We start from the raw sequence: 25,639 nt of genomic DNA, 5'->3' as shown, positions 1-25,639 counted from the left end.
TTTAGGACAATTTTTTTTAAATCAAATAACATGGAATTTTAATTTTATGCTTTATGTTCATCATTTAATTTTATTCTTTACTGTCATGTGCTTACATTCCACATTCCATTACACTTTTATTTTGAATTCTTTCTATTTTAGAATCTGAAGATAGCTGAGAATATTTATTTAACTTTGCTTTTAAAAGTTTTTCAAAAAGTATGAGGTTAACATATTTAGTATTACATTAATACATTAAAAAATAAACAAATAAAATGGAATTTTAATTCACTTTATCAATACAATAATCATATAATTGCTTTGAAAACTTGTTTTCAAATTTGTGATAATCTGTGGGTTTTTAATACAAAAAAACCACATTAGAATTATGTTAATGGTTTATAAATTTAGATTAAAGATGTAGTAGTATTTTATTACTCCATATGAATGCAGGTAGATATGTTTCTTTCAGAAACTTTAATAAATTTGAAATAACTAAATTTTGATATGAATGAATAAACATCTGTCTGAGAATGGATTTAAACCAGAAACTCTTGCCTAATACACAAGTATTTTTAGATTATAAGTAAGCATTCAAAGAAATAATATTTTTTTACTAGAATGTAATCATAATGGTTGTTTACTCTACAGACTGAAGGTGTTCAGTCTTTTATAAGATGTAATATAAAACCATAAAGATGATGGCACAATGTATCAAACTGATTACCATTTTTAACTTTAGATTATTAAGCAAATATTTTACGAATTTTCACAGCACATTAAAATGTTATTTCTGATGTATTCAGGGCTGGATTTACCAATCCAGGGGCCCTGGGCACAAATTCGGTGGGGGTTCCCCCTTTAAGAGTAGGCAAATTTTATGATTTAGAAAGTTTACACAAAATACTGTACTTTCAATTAGATTTGAACTAGGAAGTTGTAAATTTCATTTAAAAATAAGGTTATTGTAAACATACATATATTTTATAGCGTAAAACTAATTATTTTAATTTAACTGAAAAATACCTATGTGAAATTTTTTCCAGAAATTTTCCGATGTTTCATAGGTTTTTTCCCGGGTTTGGTTTTCTCTGCCTGTTGCCCTCATGATTAGGCCACACTAGGCTTTTTTTTTTTTTTTTAACTCTTTCTGCCTTGTGGGCACTAAGAGGGCCTCTTTTAGTAGGCCCATTATGGGTTCGGCCAGGCCCACAATGGGGCGACCGGGTGGTGAGGGATGGGGCCTGACATATCCGAACGGACCACTCCCTGAAAAATTCCTGGGGATTATTCGACCCGTTCGGATTCGATCCCGGGTCCCCCAGAGCGGTAGGCTGCCACCTTGACCGCTCGGCCATCCGGCCTGGCCACACTAGGCTGTCGTGATAATAGAAAATTGTGTTTAAACATAATTTTTTTTTAGTTTTGTGGGGGCCCTGGGCACAGGCCCCAAATGCCCTTATATAAATCCAGCCCTGGATGTATTGTTTATGTTTAATCATTTTCATATTAAATAACCAATAACAAAATACAAATTAACAAAATTAATCTTTATTGAACTCATATATACTTTATTATACATTTTCATGGAAAAATGAAAAAGCACAAATTTATATTACAGAAGATTTTTGTGTTTATTAATTATGACAGATAATGGAAACAATAGTCAATCTTTATGTAAATTTTATTATTTTTAATGCTTGTATGTTATTACACAATAAATTATAATCTTTTTATTATTAATATTGTTTAAATAATTGTGTATTTTATTGTTCAGATTCCAACTCTGATTCAAATGACTCGCTAGATACAAGATTATATCCTAGAAACTTGTCTATATCTTTAAGATCTGGTGGTTTCAATAATTTGAGTTCACAAGCAGAATGGTGGGAAGTACAAGAAGACTGTGCAGAATCAAATTATCCTTACTCTTTCTTACGATTTGATAACTGTAATGTTTTGAGAATATTAGCTTTTAATGATAGAGTTTTGCCATCAGAACTGTATGTGCTTTCAAAGTATGGGTAAGTATTATATAAGAGCTCTTTATTAAAAATGAAAATATATAATGCATATTTTATATTCTTTTTTCATTACAACATAATTGTAATCAATACTTTTTTAACTTGTAACTGTTACCAACAAATAATTTTTGCACAACTGCTACTAATTATCCTCGATTTTTTCCCAAAATTTTTAACCATCTGCATCAGTAATATATTTGCTTGAATTAACAAATTTACCTAAAAATTTTCAAAATATTTTGTTACATTACTTTTTTAACAATTTAGTTGTTGCACAGGCCAATTATGCAATATTATAAAATATAGTAATCTTATTTATATAAAGTGATTTTTCAAAAATCATGTTCTAACTTACATAACTGCTACAGATTTTGATAGATGGGTCACACTGACCATAGATGTTGCCTTGTTATTGATATTGAGATAATTACAACTCAATATACATCTTAAAAAGTGACTGATGCAATAGACCATATCAAAGAATACAACTCCCCCACAACTCCATTATTCTTGGTATTATGAACTGTACCTAGGACTGGGTCACAGAGACCCTGTTGGTAACAATTATAGTTAATAAATTTTAAGGTAATAAATATACAGGGTGGGGCAACGAAAACGAAACGGCAGAGTGTTTATGTTTGTCCAAGCAAATCGCTTGGACAGGTCGATTTTATTCCTGAGGGGACATCTTATGCAATAAAGTTTTTGCGAATCTGAATATTAACTAAACAAACATTTTTTTCGAAATAAATGTTTGTTTACTTAATACAAAATAAATGAGATTTTAAAATTTTTTGTTGTCTGTTGTATTCAGAATTGCAAAAACTTTATTGCAAAAGATGTCCTATCGAGAATAAAATCGACCTGTCCGAGCGATTTGCTTGGATGAACACGAACACTCTGCCGTTTCGTTTTCGTTGGCCCACCCTGTATAAAACCTTATATAATAATCAAATTATTCAAATTATTTTAACAAATATTTTATTCTAAAATTATCATTATGAACCTAATTAATTTTTGAATTAATATCATTATCAATAACTAGTCTGACAAATAGTAAGTTATATTACAAAATTCAGTGTAGAGTTTAAGAATATATAAAAACATTGGAATTTGAGGCTCATGAGTACAGGAAAGAACAAAAATTTGAAACAAAAGGCACAATAGAAGTCTCAAAACATTTTTTATGGTATGAGTCCATGGTGTGTTAAAAACAGGATGATGAGGGTAGTGTGGCATTATGGTTGAAAAGTTTAAAAAATGAAATTTACAAGTTGGAAAGCTCAAATGTGGGTGTATTGCATAGGCACAAGGTGAAAGTGAAAAGGGCTTCCCAAATAAATAATACCCTATGATTGGCACAACATTTGAGGAGGGTGGTTTGGGTCCACAAAGGGTTGAAATTGTACTCTATGACTTTTGCAGTTAACTTTGTGGAGCATCTACATTTTGTGATATCTTGTTGGTACTCTCTAAATGACTCATCAGCATTCTGGCTGTAGCACTGATGTATTGTGTTTTCCCCATTTTCAGGTGCAAAGGGGTACAGCATAAACCCTGGATTTCTTGAGAAGGAGAGCCTGTTTCTATCATTACAGATAAGCCTGCATAATGTTGGCTATGGGGAGAGAGAAGAGGAAGCCATGTTTTTTGAAGATTGCAGCAAATGTGTATAGAGAGGAGACCAATGTATGAAATTGGCAACAACACCCAGTTCAACTGTTTTTACTTTCCCTGCTGTTATAACAAAGGGAAAGTATGGCAATCCAGCAAAAATGCCCCCCAGATTTTTACATTTTTGGACTTAGGACACCTTAAAACATCAAGAAATGCAAAAAAATTTGGGGGTATTTTCTGTGTGTGTGGAGACAGTGGCATAGTGAAGGGAGTGCAAGGGGGTGTATCATTCACCGGGCACCACTCGCAGAGGGGTGCCCAAATGGTCTCCAAGACAAACTATGTGTGTTTCTGGAGGGGGAGAGGAGCGCCAATAAAGTGTTGGGTGCCAGTTATGCTCCAGGTGCCAGTTATGTTTGCTACATCACTGTGTGAAGGCACAGTTTTGTTCACCCACTTTAAAGCTTAATGACTCCTGTACTTTTTATTGAAAATTTCTGAAATTTTGCAGCAAAGTTTGTTTATTAGGGGATTGATGTTATTAATTTTGGTGGTTAAAGGTTGAGGGTTGGAGAGATAATGGGGGGTCATGTGTATCTCCAGTAGGGTCAGACTTAATGACGATTTTATCTGTTATTAGCATTTACAATTTTTTATGAAACCCATTCCTACCTTCAAAATTAAGCTTATTGCCATTTTATAGAATGAAAGAATAGCAAATTTTTAACCCTGGTAAGAATGTAGTAAAACATAGCACAGGGATGGCGAACCTTTTTGAGTCCACGTGCCATATTGTAAGCATGCTTAGCTTTAAAGATGTTAATGCATGACAAAGTCTTAGACTTCGAATAATGATATTTAAAGGAATTAAACGAATACGCTTTAATTTGAATAAATGTAAAAAATCTGATTGAAAAAAGGATGATCAGGTGATAAACAGAAAGGATGATTGAAAAGGACAGAAATCATATGATACATTACATGCCAGATGATTTCTCTTACATGCCACTTTGGGCACGCGTGCCATAGGTTCGCCACCTGACATAGCAGATGAATATATTTCATTTCTACAGTAATTTCTTTTTACTATGTTTTTTGCTATTTAAGTAGAAATTTCAATGCAGAGTTAAATAGGTGAATTGATTATCATCAGAATTCTTTCTTATTTAAAATGATTAATAATTTCGAAAGATTGTATAAGATCAAATAAAGACAATCATTGAAAGTAATATATAAGATTACATAAATATACATTGCTTTAAATTACATAAATCAAGAAATATTTAAGCATTATTTCTGAGTTATCTTTGTTAGAAACTTCACTTACAAATTCATTACATAAATGTGTTCTAAATAAATAAATATATATATATTTATTATATCTAAATTTCATTTATACATATATAGGTATATGCAAACATAAACCTATATATATATATATATATATAGGTTTATGTTTGCATATACCATTATATATAATTTGTTACATAAATAATATAAAAAAACAAATACATACATGCATTCTTTTACTATTAAATGAACAGAAATAATAAATATTTATTTTAACAAGTATTACATATTCTATTTTTCCTGTTATGGTATATGATAAAGATTATATATGAATTGAATACAGTTTTGTATATCAAATTTTATAGGCTTTTAAGATATGTACTAGTTATTTGATGTATCTTATCTTATATAGAGCAAGTCTTTTGAAATAGTTGATTTCAAAAAATGCTCTACATAAAATTATAAACAGAAAATATCTTAATAATAATTTAATGAAATATTTCATTTTGTTATTTTAAATGTAGTTTGGATGATTTACATTTTATGTTGTCTTATTTTAATATACTATGACATAGGTTGGATGATATTATATGGACACCAACTAAATGAATTAAATTCAAAATTTAAAAACATTCTTGAAGTGTAACATAATTTGTAATAAGAATTTTTTTCATATACAGTATATTTCATAATTTAATTAATATTATTTTTAGAAATTATACCACTTTCTAATAAAAATACTGGTACAAATAAGTATCACCTCTAAGCCTTTAGATTTCCAGTACAGTTCGAATATAATAGATGAATGAACATTTTCAATTCTTCCTCCAGAATCTGCTTCAGGTTCACAATCATTCCAAATGTGAATGCCAAGAATTTTGAACGTTTTTGGAATGATTGTGAACCTGAAGCAGATTCTGGAGGAAGAATTGAAAATGTTCATTCATCTATTATATTCGAACTGTACTGGAAATCTAAAGGCTTGGAGGTGATACTTTTAGAAATTATATTGTTTCAGAACTTACTGTTGTAGATTTGTCTATTATATTAAATTATTTATTTATTATTAATCACTGTTCAAATTTATATAAATGCAAAATCTTAATTTTGAATTGTTTCTTAATTTTAGAATCGTCGGATTGTATACAACCTTTGTATTGTTGGTTTCCCGACTGATACGTAGTTTTGTGGCTGGATCTTCATTTACGATTATGTTCGATGACATGCCTTATGTTGACAGAGTATTGCAGCTTTGTTTGGACATTTATTTGGTTCGTGAAAGTGGAGAATTTTCTCTCGAAGAAGATCTATTTGCAAAATTATTGTTCCTGTATCGTTCACCAGAGACACTTATTAAATGGACTAGATTTCCTGAACGGCAACAATAGTATATATTTAATTTGGGTAAGCATTAGCCAGAAAAAAATCTGTACTTTATCTTATTTGTGAAATTGATTTTTATTTATATATTCAAAGTGATATACTTCAAGAAATGTGCATCAGTTCATTTAATTCTTTTAAGCCAGCTTTTGCACATATGTATGATGTAATGAAAAAACCTGTTAGTGGATGACCAACATGTTTTGCAAAAAGCTTTACAAATTCTTCTTCATTACAGATTACACTGTTCTGATGGATACACTTTTGAAATACCAATTTGTCAAATAGATAATTCATTCAAGTAATATACTCAGGTAGTGTTACAAGATTAATCATCTCTTCACATATTTCATCAAATCTACAAAATGGAGCAATGATTCCTAGACTAGCTGATGATGTAATGTCTGTGCTATCATCACCACAAATAGAAAAGAACTTATATGAAACAAATCTTTCGTTAGTTTTGCTGCTGTATTCTTTTTCAATTTAAGTATACTATCCTCAACTGTTTTTCTATTCTCAGACAAATATTTAATCTACTAAATTATTTTTCCTTATCTGAAAGATTATCTAAAAGGAAAATAGCACATTCTAGCCATTCTTTTTAATACACTCCCCATCAATGAATGGTTTTCTATGTTATGCAATAACTTTTGAAACCTCAAAATTAGCAGCAATTATATTGAAACTATCTGAAATCAATTTCATCAAAGTGTTGGGCTGCCTTTTAGTATTGTTCAGTTTATGAGAAATTAATTCTCTTTATTATTGCTTAAGTTCTTATGAAAAGTTTCAAAATGTCTCTTTACAGAAGAGACAGTCTCTTCTGTGGAAACTGTGGAAATCACACATCCATAGCAATAGTGGCTCTCTTATCTTGTGGTAATCAGACCTACACATGTACGCAATAATGGGACTATTGCATGGATGTGTAGGGTCTGATTACCATGAGATAAGAGAGCTATGTACCAGATGAATTTGTCTGTATAATGAGTTGGGTATGATACAAGTCCTTTCTGTTAATATGCAAATGAATCTTTCCCCAAAATACTATTTGGGCAATGTCTACTACTGGCAATTTACTAATTTAACACACAGTTCTAAGCATCCAATGAGTATTTTCGTCAATGCAAATGGATTTCACTTTGTCTCATAATACACATCTGTATATAGCTTCAACTGCACCACACAGTTCCTAAGCACCTTAACAAAAACGTAGACCTTTCTTTTTGACTTGGGCGATCTCTCACCAGCCAGAAAAAATATATATCTCGTTGCCAATCCTTGCTTCCTTAAATACCCTTTCCCTCTCACCACACTGCTGCCAATTCTCCACACACCAACAAGCAAAAACAAAAAAAACAAAAAAAATGAATATGTATAGTCCAAAAACCCGATGAGGACACAAAGCCTTACAAATGACTGATTCAGAACATAAAATGAATAGTGCTTCATTATCTTAATCATACCAAAATTTTCAGTCCAATATTCTTTAGATTTTGTAATATCCTTTCCATTTGAATGTCTGTCTGCTGGTGGTTGTGACTTTCTATATGCTTCCTGCCTAAATCAGATGGCATTATGGTGAAGTGTCCCCTTGTGATGGAAATTTGAAAAACATAGTTACAAGCATGTGTATTTACATAGGTGCAGTGGACATAGTTTTAAAAAATAATTTTATTTTCTGTCACTTTTGAGGATATTTTTTAATAGAAAATCCATTATAATGAGAAAAAATTAAAATAAACATGCTAATTTCATAATGTTACGCAAAATATTTAAAAATATACAGCTTTTCGTAAATGTATTCTGTAAATGCAGGTACAGTACATAAATCTCGCTAACAAATTCCATTACAAGTAAGTTGCCCAAAAAAAAGTTAATCTATATTACATCTCTTTTGATTATTTAAAATGTCATTAAAATTTAATTTTATAAAAATGTATGTTTTGTTTTTAAAAATAAAAATAGTAATGCAAAATTTTAAAAATCTTTTTAATGTTTATTGCAAAAGAAAAAAGTATATGCAAGACTTGCTGTCATCAACATATGACGTAAGAGAACTGATAAAAGAATCAACATAAACATATAACTCAATGGCAGTATATTATTTTTCAGCTTAAAGACCAATGGAAAATGATGCTCAAACAGGGCAGAACTTCTTGGTAGATGTATGTCTTACTTTTTTATTAGTGAAGAAGAAAAATAGAATCAAGAACAAGTTTACCACAAGCTTGGAATAAACTAGCAAATTTAAAAAAGGAATACAAACAAGCAACAAGGTTTAGCCACATTTTGGAACAAGAAAAAGATACAGGAAAACAAATCAATACATATCTCTAGCTGATCAGAATAGAGTATACTGATAGAAAACTCTTCAGATATCTGTTCAATGAAGAGTGCAGTGCCCAGAATGCCATGGCTATGCTGTTCTCTAGATGGAATTATCAGAGACAGTGACAGACATTGTTTATTGGAAATAAAATGTCCATATGTTTTTATAGGAATGTTTTTATAATTAATGAAGATGAACAAATAAAAGAAAGTAAAGTCTCTGTACATTAATCCATGCCACTCTTCTAACTGGGTCTTTTTTTCATTTGGAAAAAATAAAAAAAACTACCCGTGGTATTAGTTAGAATTATTACATCCTACCATGCTACAAACACCTCATTTCTTTACTCCAAAGGAAAAATTTACTGAATTTGCCATATTAACTCAGTCATAATTCTGTTGTTTGTAACTACAAAGTTCACTATTTTACTGTAAGAGGTCTCCGTCAGTGCAAAACTTATAGGCAGATCATTTATATAATCTGTAAAGGACAAAACAAAAATAATCATTATCATTATACATATAAAAAGTTAAGAAAAATCTTTTATTTAATTTTTAATTCCCTAAATTTTAAAAATTGCTGTTTTAAAATAGAGCTTTTTTTAGAAGAAAAGTTGTTAAATATGCTTTATAGACATGAGTATGTATACTTAATGATTAGTGTATAATATTAATATTTTATAGGAGAGTTTTAATTTAAACATTAAAGAAGTGGTAATAAAGGGCAAAGCATATAATAAAATTTCAGGTAGATCTTCTAGTACAAAATAAAGATTTATTTGTTTATTTATAATGACCTACAGTATATGAACTTATTTATATAGCCAATGTCTCTGTGAGGTATTTTATAAGGTTGTACAAAGTTTCTTTTGGGCCATTATTTGGATTTTAAGAGAGACATAAAAGGTGATACTTACATTGATAACTTAACCAGACAATTATTAATCTAATAGCTAGCCATTTTCAAATATTCAAATTCTATAACAAATTTTTCCAGGCTCCTCATTGGCTAGTTCAATTTGTAACAATGAACTAAGCTAGTCAATGGGGATAGCACGACAGACATACCAACAAAAAATCCAATTTAAATAAAAAGCATTCTAATAAATAACAAGCTTGGTCAAGCCAATATGATAGCACGCTCCACAAAAACAAATCAAATATTAATTTTGTTTAAAATAAATTTTATAAATTCTTGGAATCAAGTGGTTGTTGTGCACGCATGTGGACATCTGACAGATGGACAAAAGTCCTAATACAAGCACTTCACACTATAGTGGAGTATGCTAAAAATACTTCGTTTGCAATATTTTAGGTGACTGGCTATCCTCCCAACTCATATTCGCCATGGCCATGTATAGAAAAATGGAAAAGTGGGATAAATATATTTCTAAAACAGTTGATAGTGTTTGTTGCATTTTTGTTTTGGTGTTGCTCTACTCAATAAAAGTGTATTCCATTAAGTTAAAGCAGGGATGAGCAACACGCGGCCCGCCAAGCATTTCTATAATTGAATTTATTTTATCGACTTTCTCCCATCAATATATTGTTATAAAATTAATTATAATAAAATGGTAGTACATACTAAACCGAAACAATTTTTTGTGACGAGTTACTCACTTGTCGGCGACTTGTTCAAACATGCAATACGAACGTGCCACGTCTGTGCTTGTTTGTGTTTCTTCTGTCACACAATCAGTCAGACTGGTAAGCTGTTAACTAGCAATTTTAGCAATTCTTGTGTTTCTTGAAAGGTGTGAGTACAATATTATTGTCAAAAAGGTAATATTAGAGTTTTTTTTATTCAAAATTAAGTTTTCCTACAAATTTTTTTAACTTTCAAATTTTTAATTATCCATAATAGCATGTCGGAAAAGCAAACAAAAAAAAACGGAAGGTTGCGGATGAGCACAGGCATTTCCAAGAAAAGTGGAAATTTGATTATTTTTTCACTTTCGTCAAAGATAAAGCTGTATGCTTAATATGCTTAGAGACTGTATCAACATTAAAAGAATATAACATAAAAAGGCATTACGATACAAAACATGAACAACAATATAAAAACTTAACAGGACAACTCCGGATAGATAAGTTTAATCAAATGGAGAAAAACTTGGGAAACCAACAGGCTATTTTTAAAAATCAAGCTATTTTATCAAATACGGCAGTAAAGGCTAGTTTTGTTGTCAGTCAAATACTGGCAAAAAAAATGAAACCCTTTGCGGATGGAGAGATGATAAAAGAATGTCTGACTGCTGTTGCAGAAATAGCATTTACTGATAAAATAAATATTATTTCAAACATTAGTTTATCAAGATTCACCATTGCAAGGAGAATTGAAGACTTGTCCGAGAACATAGCAACAACGCTTTGTGAACGCATTGCAAAATTTGAATACTGTTCTTTGGCACTTGATGAGAGTTGCGATATTAGCGATACAGCACAACTGGCTATATTTATATGTGGTATTGACACCAAATTTAATATTACCGAAGAATTGTGTTCACTGAATCCAATGCAAGGGACTACAACTGGCAAAGACCTGTATGATGAACTAAAGTCTGTGTTGGAAAATTTTTCAATTTCATTAGAAAAGATTATTGGTATATCGACAGATGGAGCACGGGCAATGTCAAGCATGGAGGTAGGAGTATCGGGAAGGCTATTTCAAGACATTAAGAAGGTCACAGGAAGGGAAATATTCGTTAACCACTGCATAATTCACCAGGAAAATTTGTGTGCGAAAAGATTGAGTTTGCCAAATGTCACAGTACCAATAATTAAACTAATCAATTTTATAAAGTCGCGGTTAAATCACCGTGAATTTAAAGAATTCCTGAAAGATTTAGAAACTGAATATGGCGACGTGGTTTTTAATACCGAAGTACATTGGCTTAGTAGAGGTGCAATGCTAAAAAGAGTATACAACTTAAAAAGCGAAATACAATTGTTCTTAGATATGAAGGGATATGCCTTTCCTCATTTTGGTAATAAAGAATGGATGTGCGATTTTGGGTTTCTTATCGACATGACTCAGCATCTCAATGATCTTAATGTGGAACTTCAAGGCAAAGGACAGTTTATTCACAATTTGTATGATAAAATTCAGGGCTTTGAGCGCAAATTAAAATTGTGGAAACAGCATCTTTTGCAGAATAATGTGTCTCACTTTCCACATTTAGAAAAAGAAAACGTTACTACTTCTCAAAAATACGCACAATATATAGACATTTTAATCAACGAATTTCAATTACGATTCCAAATGTTCAAAGCTGAGAAGACAGCGGTTTCCATGAAAATGTTTTCCTCGCCATTTAATATCGATGTGGATACAGTTCCCAAGACTTTCAAATGGAAGTGATTGACATGCAGAATAATACCGATTTAAAAAATGTATTTTTCTCAGTAAACATCGAAAATTTTTATAAATCTTATGTGAGCCCTGAGAAATTTCCGCTTTTGACGAAAAATGCAAAGCAAATGATGTCTCTGTTCGGAAGTACGTATGTTTGCGAACAATTATTTTCAACCATGAAATTAATCAAAAATGACCACCGATCAAGACTGAGTGATGCACGATTAGAAAGCTGCGTACGTGTAGCTACCTCATCAATTCCGGCTGATATTGATCAGCTTGTATCGAAAAAACAGTGCCAAATTTCTCATTAAAAATTTCAAGTAAATTCGTTTTTCTGTTCTTTTCTTGTTTGTTTTTATTTTGCATTAAAATTTGTATATGAAATCTTTACTTTTTTTAAATTTTATGTTTTTTTATTCTAATGTTTATTATAAATAAAGTTTTGTAAATTATTAATAAGTGTTACTTTATGTGCGGCCCGCCAAAAATTTTTAGAATTTAAATTGGCCCGTTGATTAAAAAAGTTGCTCACCCCTGAGTTAAAGTATACAACTCAGTAAAGATGTTCGATATTCACTTTTTAAGATAAGTTCTGGATTGTTTGCCAGAAAGTCATTGGCATATCATATTTGCATTTATGCCAATGCCCATCTCTATCATAGGACATGGCTACATAGATCACTTTAACACCTAGAATGTGTATGTGTAATTGAAAATGAAAACTTATTTGAAATGAAAATGTAAACTGTAAACATAAGTGCAGCATTTAACATTTGTTAGCAGTGAATATTCACTCACCTAAAAAATATCGCAACAGAATGGCTTGTGATAAGGTTTCATCGAGAAGATTTTATCATTTTATGTTAAATGGAGGCTTTATCAGAAAAAGTTTGAGACAAAATTATTTTACTTTTAGCATTTAATCCAAACCTAAATTTAAAAAATACCATATTTCATTTAAAAAAATTCAATTTTCAGCTTGGATTGCCCATTTTCAGCAAATATTGAAAGTTGAAAATATCTACATTTGATAGATAGTACCTGATTTACTTACCAAAATTTTTAGGATTTTTGATGAAACTCACTTTCCTTACTTTAAAAGGGGTGTACATGTGATCTGAGTCATCTTGTATATTAAGGAGCTTTATATTTTGTTGCTATGCCATTGTCTATACATTTGCCTAATTTTATTTTTAATTTTATCTAATAACATACAATAAATCAGTTAGTGAAGATATCATGATATTAAGAATTTTTTGTTTATTTTTTAAACATAAATCTAGCTACATTAATAAAGTAACATTAATAGCTTTAGAATTGAAAGAAGGTATTTTGCCTTTGATGTCATCTCATTCTTTTTCGGTGTTTTTTTCACACAAACAAATGATAATCCTGAATTATTGACAGCTGAATAACTATGATAGTAAAGATTCTGAGGAGATCTGAAAATATAGGTCAAATCCTCACAAATTTTTGTAGGTGATTTAATCCAGATATGAAAAATTCCTATCTGTTATTATTTGATCATACATAAATGGAGAACTAAGTAGTAAAATGCTCTTTGTACCTACAACACAGAGAGAATGAATTGTTTTCCAGAATCAATTTATGATTGGAGAAATATTTTTATTCTCTTAATAATAATTGCTTTTTAATTGCAGGATTTTAATATCAAAATTCAACGGCTTCAACTGAAAATTGTTTTTCACCAAAGTCAAGAGGGTTTACAGAAGATATTTTTACATCTGAAGTTTCAAGTGTATATTTTTGAAGTAATGATGTTCTTTGAAGAAAGTGAATAGTGTGGTTTGCTAGTATTAATATATTGACATAATTATATATAAAGACTGGGATATTTTATCTTTTGAACTCTATATTCCCTATTGTACAGTCTCAATTTTATAATTTATCAAGGGTCAAAACAGTTTGCAGGTATTGATAAAACAACAATAATAATTTCCTGCCAATTTACAGCTTCTATGCAATCATCCAGCAGGATATTTATATAAAGCTGAGTTTTTCTTTGAAAAATTTTGTAATTATGTAAACTGATTTTTATTTGTAGCGTATTTTTATATAGTCGGATATTTGAAACAATTCTTTTAATTTAATAAGTCTTTTTGAAATCAGTTATTCTAATAGAGAAACATCGTTTTTGGAAGAAGGAACACAAATCATGCCACAAACAAATAATGAATTCAAAGTGTATAGAGTCATCTCTATAACAACTTATGTATACAACAAAGAAAAGAAAATGAAAATAAAATTACCTTGTAAATTTGTAATTGTTGTTTTAACATTCCTTTATTTACTAAATAAGAAAACAAAAACTGGATTTAATATACATATTTTAAATAAAAAATGTTTGTGATGAATGTTGCTGCATCAGAAGAGTATTGCAATTAGCCATATTTCAATCAAAACTTTAAAGTGAGATTAGCCATTATGCAGTTTATGCTTTGGTATTTTTCATTATGCTTATAACTTTATAAATAGTCTAATGTTGAATGTCATAGTAGCATTTACACAGTTATATTTTGAAAACAAGATTGTTAATAATGATAATAGTTCTAGGCCACTTGTATTGCCTTGATCATACCAGTATATCATAAATTTCCTTATTGTGGATCCAGCATGTGTTTCTTTGATAATCTTAAAGTATAAAATTAGAACCTGAAAATACAAATACATATCAGCTTCTTTTAATTTAATCATCATATTCAATATAGTTTGTGTTTTTATCTTAGTATATCTTGAATTAACACAGATTGCACGTGTCCTGTTAATTCATTTTCATCATTTGAAGAACTCTTGCAAACATGAGTGTATGAGGACACTTTGGTTAAGAAGGCAGAGGAGTTAATTTTTCCCAAAACTTTACATTAAAATAAAGTACCAAGTTTTAATTTGCCAGCATTGATAATGTGTTAATGCTTTTGCTTTCTCTGATTTATTTTGTTCTTGTTTTGCCCGAATTTGGGAGACAGTTGCCTTTCTTGCTCACCGTTTCTTAAGACCATGCTCACAAACATTGGAACACAAATTGTTCAAAATGTTTAATACAGTGCTCTGCAATTTTTTCTCACGCACGGCACATTTAGATACTTGCCAGAATTCTGTGGCACACTACAAGTAAAAATTACAAAAAATATAAGAGTTACAAAGCACATACATATGCAAATATATCAACAACTGCCATAAATGATCGGGATAAATTTTGGCTATATGATTATAGATTAGAAATAATTAAATATTATAATTATTAATTTTAGTAAGAGATGATACCTAATGCCTAACTCTAGTGCCAAATTTATTTCTAATCTATAATCATATATCCAAAATTTAGCCCAATCATTTACAGCAGTTGTTGGTGTATTTGCTCATGATATCTGGATTCATTTGTTATATTTGTATACATACATACCAAAAAAGGTACTGATTTATCGTTTTTTTTTTTTTTTTTTTTGTAATATAAAAATATTTCAAACCTACAATCAATTTTCTTATTTTGATTTTATTTCTTAATAATTTATTTAATGTAAAATATATGCTCTCCACATCAAATTAGTATTGTCTTGCCCCTGTATATCATATTTTTTCCGTTAGCAATGGGAGTCATGCTAGTCATCTAACACTTTTCTCGGGGGAAATTGTTTGAATTGAAATAACGTGACTTTTGGTACATACTGGAAGTTCGTGTATAGTTAATCGAGGCTTCCTGCCCTTAAACTTTCCATATCTGATCTTGATTTTTTCATCTAAGGTGCAAAAAACAATTTCTGATTAATTATGATATCTGTGCCAATCCTTCGATAACATTAACTATTAAAGTGATATCTTTTTAAAATTAAAAGGCATCTATTGCAGGTTATAGAATTGAAATAAGCCAACAGTTTTAAAATATAATTTAAATATTAGTTTATTTTGTAATATTTTTAGAAATATTTTGAAAATAGCAGAACAACACACCCCTCTTTTCTCCGCATAAATGCTTTTGAATTATCTTTAACAACCGTTTAGGATTTAAATAAATCACTTAATTCAATTTTTCAATGAGTTAAAAGGTACATTCACTTGAAAATAAATAATTGGCTCTACTATCCGAGTTCTTCAAAATGATTAAAATAATATCACAAAAAATGAATGTTTTCTTGATTATGCCCTTTAAATTACATTCTTTCAATGCGAATTTGTAATGAAAATGAAAAATTTACTTCCAAAATATTCTCATAATTAAAATATATACTGTATATCTCGGCAGATAAGACGATAGTCGAATCATAAAAAAAGGCTCCCAAAATCCAGGGTCGTCTTATAGGACAGATACAAAAAAAATTAGATTGAAATTTATATAAATTAAAACCATTATAAAAAAACGGACAAATTGTAATTATTTACTAGAGAGTAGGGTTTGTACACAAAATAGAATAGCCCATATGACATTTTTGTGAATAGTCAGTCATTACCCGAATGCCGAATCAATGCAAACGTTTGCAACAATCGCAAGGCAGTGCAAGAAAATAAAATTTGTTCATTCGAAAAATTACAAATAGGACATAATTCTGTATACGCTATACAGTATTATTATTGAGATAACGATCACCGATCTAACTAAATTCATAGGCCGTTGATAGTTTGGGGGCCGTCTTATAGGACAGATATATGCTAAAACTATAAAACGTCGACGAAAATTTATACCTCGTCTTATCTGCCAAGATATACGGTAAATTAATTTAATTGTCGATTTGATTTAATTCTTTGTTTTCATTTTTTGTTTATCTTGCATAAATACAATTTATTCAATAAGAAGTTTTGTAATATTTATTTATATATTTGGAATACAGTTAAGATTTGGAATATGATTATATTCAAGAAGAAGTAATGAAAAACTTAAAATTTTTCATAACTACATTCAGTTTTACAAGATTAAAAAAATTACATAGAAAATTAAAAGAATAACATTACATACAGATTACAAAAAGATCTTACTTAGTCGTAGGTCTTATTTTCATTTCGGTAAAGGATAATGAATAATAATATCCTTTCCAGATAGACCAGTTAATGCCTTTGCCAAATGCATTCAGATCAAGACCATTCAGATTAAGACCATTCAAATTAGAATAATGGCAAGCATAATACCACCACGCGCCTGTATAAAGATTGGCACAATTGTATCCCGAATAATCATTATCTCTATCTTTAGTGGTGAATTTCAATCCATTATGACCCAAAAATGAATCACCTAAAATAAGAAGGTCGATTATGTTTTAAATATTAGAAGTATAGTCTATATAATAAAATAATTAAAATTAAAATTACCACTATTTCCACTATAATCGCTGACATACAATTTATACTGTTCACTTTCACTTCCAATTGAAAATTTACGATATTGAGCAAACTTCCTTTCTCCCTCCGTGTCTTTCATATCGATTCTGAGAGAATAACTGTCTTGATTAGTTAAATCGTGCAGTAAATCGTTGCCTATTAAAAATTTAAAATGTATTTAACATATTTGAAAATAGTTTAATTAAAACGTTACAAATTTCCATAATATTCTTACCTATCCAGAATTCTCCATTTAAGCTACCAAATCCTTTAGCATAACTCTCCCAATCTCTAAAGAAATAATCGCTTGGATTTCCATACTTGCCCCTTCTCTGAATTACCTGTAAAATTTTTAAAATATTATATGTTACAATTATAAACTATGATAATTCACAGACCAATTTGCAAAATCCTTTAGAAATTATCCTGAAGGATTTGGCAGATTAGGATGAGAATTTTAAAATCATTGGCATAAACTTGAGCATAAAAATCTAAAGAGTTTCATAAAAAAAAATTCAAATTAAACTTACTGTCCAACCACCTCCATCTGTTTCCATATCGCAATAAACTTGCTGTGGCTTACTGAACTTCATGCTATTTTTTAGATAAATTTCATAAACACCAGATTTAGTAACACCATTTTTCCTCAGTTCTGCACAATCTTTCGCTTGTTGTTGGCGATATTCGAAGCATTGCGATTTCGAAAACACTTCCATAACTATTGATTAAATTGATTAATTTTAAAGTGATTAATCTGCCATGGAAAAATATTTATATACTCACGTTCGTGGATATATTTGTCAAGTTGTAAGAGTCTGCTCCGAACAACCGAAGCATCTTGTCCAGTTGGTGGTTGTCCACTAGCAAGGCCTTTAGTATTAAAAAGTAGAAAACAAAATGCGTACAAGTAAACAAATGCTTTCATCTTCAATCAAGTTTTGATAGCGAGTGCTCCGTGAAGAAAAGAGTTTATGCTCTTAAATAGGAAAATGAAAGGAAATGAAAATAGTCCGCTAGAAAAAGATAAGTTTAAGTCTAGTAAATCTAACCAATTACATAATTTTTAATGTTTTTTTCTTTTTGATTGTTTCGTTGATAAATTGTATATTTAAATCATATCGTTTAGCGTTAAAGAAATGTATTAAAAATTTTTTTTTTAAATTATAATTAAAATAAAATTAATATTTTTTAACTTGTACTGTATCTCGACTTTTATTATTATAATGCAAGAATTTCTGATGAAAAATTTAGATTATAGAAATATATAAAATGCTAAAAATATAATATATTTAAATCAGAGTTTTGCTCTTTATTATTCAAATATATACAAATTCTTTTATTAGTTTCTCCTCTCTCTATACAGTATGTATATGTATATATTTCATTATTATCCAATTTAATCCATAAGTTTTATATATGAATAAAATATAAATTTTAAAAATGGAAATATAATTAAATAAAATTTTGCAAGTATTTATATTATCTTTAATTATTATTATTATTATTATTAAAAGAAACTGATATAATAGTAATTCTGTGTACTAATTTAAGTTTTAGGATATAGGTTGACTTTATAATTTTCCAAAAGTATAGGCTACTTAAATTAATTTTTATTTAATATTATTTAATCGATACATTAAAATTGGTTAAGATACTGTTTTATTATATTAATTATATATAAATATTTTAGTAGTACGAATTTCAGACGCACTTTTTTTTATGTTTTCCAAGTTAAAATTGACGTGCGTCGTAGATTTCAGGTATTTGTCACTTTTCAAAAATTTTGTAAGGATTAGGGATCGCCCATTAATTGCTTAACACTATTTTTATACTTTTCAACTATTATTCCATCTCCTTAATGCCTCGTAACACGTCGCACATACCCACCCCATATCTTCGATCTCCCCCTTAACTGTATTAAGGAATAATACATAGCACGCGGTACCGAACGTTACATTATTTCATTAATTATATGTATAACGGACACAAACAGTACGGTTTACAATGCAGCACTTCGAAAAGAAAAAAAAGTAATCGTGTCCAGACCTTAGCACTACGTGACGTTTCGGTAAGTATCCCACCCCTTGTAACGCATTGTAACGATTACCTGCATAAACATCCATTCGTATCTGCGTTAATTTTTCCTTTATCTTTAAAGTAACTCGTTTTTTAATCGTCGTAATTACAAATTATAATGATAAACGTGTTCTCTAGGAGATCTTTAATTATTTGAAAAGCAGTATCTATTATACAAGAGCCCACACAGTCTTTTGATCCGGCCTTGTCTGTATGTAACTAGAATTTTACTATATTTCTAAGACCTTTTGCAAGTAAAAAAAAGAAGCTGGGCCACATTAATCTGTGGTCCTAACTCTATTAAAACTTTTATTATATTTTTAAATAGCACGATTTGACCAAAAAAAAAAAAAAAAGAGAGATCCTTGGTACCATAAATGAAATGAATAATTTGTATCAAATGTTTTAGAAACCCTGTGCCAAGTAGTATTGCTTCCCTATGTTAGGGCCTAAGTATTTCATATTTAAATTTTAATAGGCTTATTCTTTATATAAGTTAGTTAAATTAATAGTTTAAGAGCATTTTTGGGGTATTTAATAATTCAGAATCTCTAAGTTTACAGTTTATTGCACTCGAAAGTCCAATAACCTCTCATATTCCGGAAACTAAAATATAAAATTCGTGATACCGGACATAAGAATTAAATTAACCGGATAAAAGTTAAACTTTCCCTAATCTATGGTATCATTTGTAAAAAACTTTTTATTCCGTTTGATCATTAATTAACATATTGAATAAATTAATACAATTATTCTTTTCGTAATATTCACTATCATAAAAATAAAAATAAAATAATTTGGTTTCGTATTAAATTGTACTATAATAATTTACCGAAGCTCTAATTAATTGATTGATATTCAGTAAATTCAAAAGGAAGTAAAATACCAGATAAAAATTATCTTTCCTTCCACCTTTTTTTATTTCTTGTATATTTTTCGTTCTTTAAATACTATAAATTTATTAATAACATAATTATAGAACTTTTTTCAAATGATATTACTTGTCTAACCTGCAATAACGGCCACCTCCGAACGACGGACATTTTTATGTTCACGTCAATGGCCGTTGTTTAGAGGTTTGACTGTCTATCTGTTGTAGACCATATAAATTCCTCGTGTAGGAAAAATTCTGTGATTACCAATACGAACATAGGAACTTTATCGCCAAAATATAGACCTAAATACCGTATATATTAATTATGTAAATACATAATATACGTATATATATATTTTATAAAACGTTTCTTGTAATTAAGGAAAAAATAGTTAAATAATAATAATTAAATCAATTGTATTCCATCGAATATAAATTTTATGGAGTTTTATTCGGTTTTCAGTTATTTCCTTTTAATCTATAATGGTAGTGGTGGTGATTTTTAGTACTAAAATAAGGTGAGATGATACTTATTTCTGGCTATAGTCAAAACAATGGAATATTTAACTTTTTAATCTAAGTAAAATAATGTTTTAATTAATTTTTATAACATTATCCGATTAAATTCTACATTTGGTTATGTTTATTGGGTTTCTGCATGAGGAGGATGATGATGATGATGATGATGATGATGATGATGATAGGATCACCCCCAAAAACATCACTAAAAATGCAGAATTTTTTCCTAAAAACGTTCGTATTAATAAAATATAAGAATATATGAGCATTGTAATAGCTAAATCCGACAGATTAATTTATATTTCCTCAGAGTGTCAGCTTTCTATCTTAATTTGAACTGGGTGAAATATGAGTTGTGAGATTTAAGGACGTGATACAGCAAGTTAAATAAAAGCCTTTTAAAAATCAAGAATTCTCATGATATAAAATTCGTTAATAAAGTTTAAATCGAATTTTGACTCCGGGTTATCACAGCAAGTTGCTTTCAATTTCTTTTTTAATATACGGTAGACTTTCTCTTTTATAATTAGTATAAATTTGGGCTTAGAAGTGCTTAGTGTGAAATGCATTATTCGTTTGGCTACGTAGTATCTTACTATTTGAGTGCTTTTTTTTTCTTTCTATGTGCGGTATGATAGAGTTAAATTATTTCCAGACAGGGAGAAACGTAATCGCAGTTTATGACGTAGAACGTATTGGGAATATGACTATGGTTTGTTTAATTAATGACGGTTTTTTTAGAAACTAAGTATTAGTGGATAGTATGTTAAAGGCATGGAGTCTCTTACATCTCTTACTACATCTTATGATAATGATATGTTACTATATTTAGTATCCAGGATTTTGAGAATATGGGTGCTGTTCAAGACGGATGGATCAAGGCGTGTTCCCTGTTGTCTTTCAGAGAATATTACTTTATTCACTTACCCTTACCCAATTGAAATTGTGAGATATATTGGGCTGCAATTTGAAAACATTGTAGACCCATAAATTCCCACTGTCGTCCGGCCGTCTGTCTTTCTTAATCTCGAGAGCGGAGTTGGATGAAAGATGATACCAGATATGGAAACCATGGGGGAAGGAGGCCCCGATTAGTTAACTATATAAGAACTTGGAAGTTCTTATTCAAAAATTGTCCCTTGAAAGCAGTTAATAGATGCCGGCACGAATGTCATTTCTAACGGATATATTTTAAATGAAATAAATTAAAAATATGATTAAAAATTGCAGCCCGGCATTGTGATAATGTCACAATAAGTAATTGTATTCATTTTCATTTTAAAGTAATAAAACCGATTGTTTTGGTATCAAGGGGATGCTTATGGTACACTTCCTTAATACGTCCCTGACTACATCCTAATAAGTTTTGTATCATCAGAGGAAGGGAAATGTAGAAAATTAAGAGAAGTCATCTCTAAATGATATTAACTATTGAAAATGCATTGTTAATTTATTGTGTATAAAATAAGAAATTAATCATAAAGAACTTTCGGTTACCAGTTTATAAAATATATTATTTATTAAAATCTTATTTTAAAATAATTTATGTACAATAAATTCAGCTAATATAAAATACATACACATATCCGAAATAATTTAGAAAATACATACAAATTTAAACCGTTTGAAGGGTTATAAAGGTTGTCTTTTGCTTTACAAGTTTCAGACGACCAGGAGTTGTCTTATGGAATTTTCTCAACGATAGGCAAGTGTTATTTATTTTTAATTTGCTGAAGATGCAACAACCATTACGACAGCATACGCACACAATAATACAAACCGCAATAAGTACTACTATTACACCAACGATAATACCAATTACAGTATAAATTCTTGATTTGATGTTATAAAAAAGTCTTGAAATCACTAAAAGAAAGCATATATATAGAATTTTTTTCTGGAATATGCATTTTTTTTTAAATAACTATAATATAACCAACTTACGAAAAATATTTTTGGAACTTGAACTTAATAGAGGTACGTCCGTTTTAATTGGCATCAAGTCATCCATACTCATAGTAAGCACTAAAAAAAAAAAAAAATAGTAATTAAAGTGATTAAATTTAAGGGAGACCGGGCTAGTTGTCACAGTTTTTAGTCATTTCTAGTTTTAGGGTCTATTATAATAATTTATTTAGGTTTAAGTAAAAATGTATACACCTACATATCTTTTGATTTGGTTTGTAATCAATATATGAACATTCAATTATTTTTTTGCCATAGTTATTAATTATTTTAGAAACTGTGTCACCCTTTGTCAACATACCCCTAGACCTAGACGGAGTATGTTGTCACAGAGTAAGCGGGTATATTGTCACAGGGTATATGTAGTATAAGTTCTCACATTTCATGAGTTTATTTTGGTTATGTTAAATTATGCGTAATATGACATTTACTCGTGCCAATTCTATAAAGAAAATAGATTACTAATTTACTATTATTTATTCTGCGAAAGACAAGTAACTCGAATCTTTACATATTGTCTTCAGAGTCACATTGTGACAAACAATATGGATTTACATCTGTACATAGCTCGTGAGACCAAACTCTCATCACAAACAGAAGGTCTTTTCTTTCTCTTCGGATGAGTCAGTCTTAGTGACAACTTGCCCCGTTCGATGTGTGACAATTTGCCCCAAATGAACTTCCTTAATTAACAAATCGGTTCATAGTTTCTAATTTCAAAATAGAAAATTCAATTGCTCATAATGTACATATATATTAAAGACCTATCTAATAGGAAATACAGTTGTTACTCATCTTTTTCTAATTGCAAGTTTTCAAACGGCACAAGACACGATGCATCAAAATTTACGTGACTTGCTGTAAATCTTTTAACCGCCAATTAACGGAAAACAATGCAACGGATATTATTCGAATTTTGTGATGACGTAGGCGAGCGGTAAATGAACCTACTCCTAGATGACGTGACCATTCAGTTTTGATAATATAGGAGATATTTGCACTGTGACAACATGCCCCTTGTGACAACTAACCCCAGTATCCCCTAATCTTAGCGTATATTAAAATAAAAATACTTATAAAGAAACTTGCCTTTATTTATAAAGATACAAAATATTGCTAGAAAGCTCCAAAAATATCCACACATTTCTCAGAACGAAAGTAATGTCTTAGTAATTGAGAACTAAATTGAATTTCACTCTCCTTTCAGATTGCTTTAATTTATTTGAAATGCTTTGTTGTAAGTTGTGACGCGTTTTGTGTACAAAGTTAGTAATACAAGTTAAATAGTTCAAAATGGAATCAATTGGTGTAGAATGATCTTTATTTCATTAATCAAAAACTCGTGAATTCGAATTGGAATATTGTACTTCACTCTATTTGTTTATTATATTTATAAATATAGTCCGAAAGGTGTCATATATGGATATAGTTGGGTATACCCTTAACAGCATAACTAATGATGTAGCCAAGAAGAGCTAAAAGTAACAGTTTAAATTAAATATTCTTTATTAATCTTGATTTAAATGTAATGCAGGCATTTTGTATTGTTTTAAAGTATTTTTTCCTAAAAACGTTTGTATTAATAAAATATAAGAATATATGACCATTGTAATTTAAATTTATTTGTCAACGTCCATCAGACTTAATTCCTGGTTACGCTGTTGAACACAAATTATTAATGGATAATAATAATTGTGTAATATTTAAACGAAATCGTCAAAAATTAAGGTGTAGAATTTTTTAATTATTATTTTAAATATTTTAGGTTTATTTTATAAAACAGAATTATGGTAAATTATCGAAATAATACTAAGGATACATTTCTTTCGTGGGCATTTATCAAAACTAAAAATTTGTAATGTTTCATCTTTAAACTGATTAAAAATAAAAGACATGAAAATTACATTTGATTATGGAAGGCTAAAAACTAGAATCTAAGAAAATCTGGTGACCCGCTACTGCGTCGTAGTCACGACTCGATAATTAGTGACAATACTTCGATATTGCGAGGGCAAGCCAAAACAAATTGAAACTGAATTTTTTCCTGTCGAAAGTATAGCAATAACAAATTCTCGGTTATCAATCCGTGTATCCAACGAGCTACAATATACTACACAGACTACGGTTAAAGCGCTCTTGGTGGCAACGACGGGTATTATCACTTTTACGCAACGAGTTAGAATATTACAGCTCTTTGACTTTACACAACACAAATGCCACGCCCCTTGACTAAAAGGAAACTGGCGGACATGTATTCAATTTTCCTCAAACATGGAGTCGCTTCAACCACTCTATGTAGTATACTCTACCTCGTTACATATACCCAAGAAACTGCAAGGAATAATGATAGAGCATTCACGGCACATTCCTTTGCTATTTGCTTATAGCAAAGCGGTGATTTGGTCGTAACGAACCTGAAATTTCGCTCCGTTTACGAAAAATAACTACTGATATTTATGTAATGTTAGAACAGGCGAATAGTGAAGAGGCTTGATTTCCGACCAGTTTCTGAAGGCCGGTAATCAACATGAAAGCAGTCGTGTTTACAATTTGCAAGTATTTACTAAAGAATTCATTAGCATTGCTGGTTCGATCGTCTGAGAAGACAGCCAAGTTATCAGCAATAAATCTGCAAATAGGTTAAACATCTCTCATGGCAATGTTCATACAATTTTACGTAACCGTTTGCACATGAAACGCATTTGTTATCGTTGGGTTTCCGTATTTCTGAACCTGAGCAGAAGAAAATTCGGATAAAAGTCTGAGAACAATTGCAACGTCTGGTGACCGAGTTGAATAACGCATCACTGATGTTGAAACTTGACAATATCACTTCGAATCCGAGATCAAACAGCGTGAAAATCATCTCCCCACTCTGAAAAAAGGCAAAAGCAT

At 29.8% G+C, this 25,639-nt stretch overlaps 2 protein-coding genes across 4 annotated transcripts in view; one reads left to right on the top strand and one right to left on the bottom strand.

Annotated features, from left to right (window-relative positions):
* The window catches only part of LOC136982880 (piezo-type mechanosensitive ion channel component 2-like), a 186,569-nt gene extending 172,302 nt beyond the window's left edge, over positions 1 to 14,267 (top strand). For all 3 annotated transcript variants that reach the window (XM_067279432.1, XM_067279431.1, XM_067279430.1), the window contains 3 exons: positions 1,757 to 2,003; positions 6,040 to 6,314; positions 13,644 to 14,267. In XM_067279432.1, coding sequence (XP_067135533.1) covers positions 1,757 to 2,003; positions 6,040 to 6,298 — 506 coding nt within the window. In that variant the 3' untranslated portion in view covers positions 6,299 to 6,314; positions 13,644 to 14,267. The remainder of the gene's footprint in view (positions 1 to 1,756; positions 2,004 to 6,039; positions 6,315 to 13,643) is intronic.
* Positions 14,268 to 16,822: 2,555 nt separating this feature from the next.
* LOC136982940 (techylectin-5A-like) lies at positions 16,823 to 18,270 on the bottom strand. The gene is made up of 5 exons (XM_067279515.1): positions 18,094 to 18,270; positions 17,841 to 18,028; positions 17,546 to 17,651; positions 17,302 to 17,466; positions 16,823 to 17,224 (listed from the first exon to the last, which is right to left on the bottom strand). Exons 1-5 carry the CDS (start codon positions 18,233 to 18,235, stop codon positions 16,968 to 16,970), a joined length of 858 nt encoding a protein of 285 aa, XP_067135616.1. The 5' UTR covers positions 18,236 to 18,270; the 3' UTR covers positions 16,823 to 16,967.
* Between the last annotated feature and the right edge of the window lie 7,369 nt (positions 18,271 to 25,639).

The sequence above is a fragment of the Centruroides vittatus genome, unplaced genomic scaffold (genome assembly GCF_030686945.1).
Source record: "Centruroides vittatus isolate TY-2023 unplaced genomic scaffold, ASM3068694v2 contig_874, whole genome shotgun sequence".
Taxonomy (NCBI): domain Eukaryota; kingdom Metazoa; phylum Arthropoda; class Arachnida; order Scorpiones; family Buthidae; genus Centruroides; species Centruroides vittatus.
Note: the sequence above shows the minus strand (reverse complement) of the source record. Positions and strands in the feature narration are given on the sequence as shown.

Excerpts from the sequence above, each read along its gene's own strand:
- LOC136982940 (XM_067279515.1), bottom strand. The coding sequence starts at position 18,235 with ATGAAAGCATTTGTTTACTTGTACGCATTTTGTTTTCTACTTTTTAAT. Across the intron at positions 17,652-17,840 it reads CAGATGGAGGTGGTTGGACA|GTAATTCAGAGAAGGGGCAA; the intron begins GTAAGTTTAATT and ends AAAATTTTACAG. Across the intron at positions 17,225-17,301 it reads CGATTATAGTGGAAATAGTG|GTGATTCATTTTTGGGTCAT; the intron begins GTAATTTTAATT and ends TTCTTATTTTAG.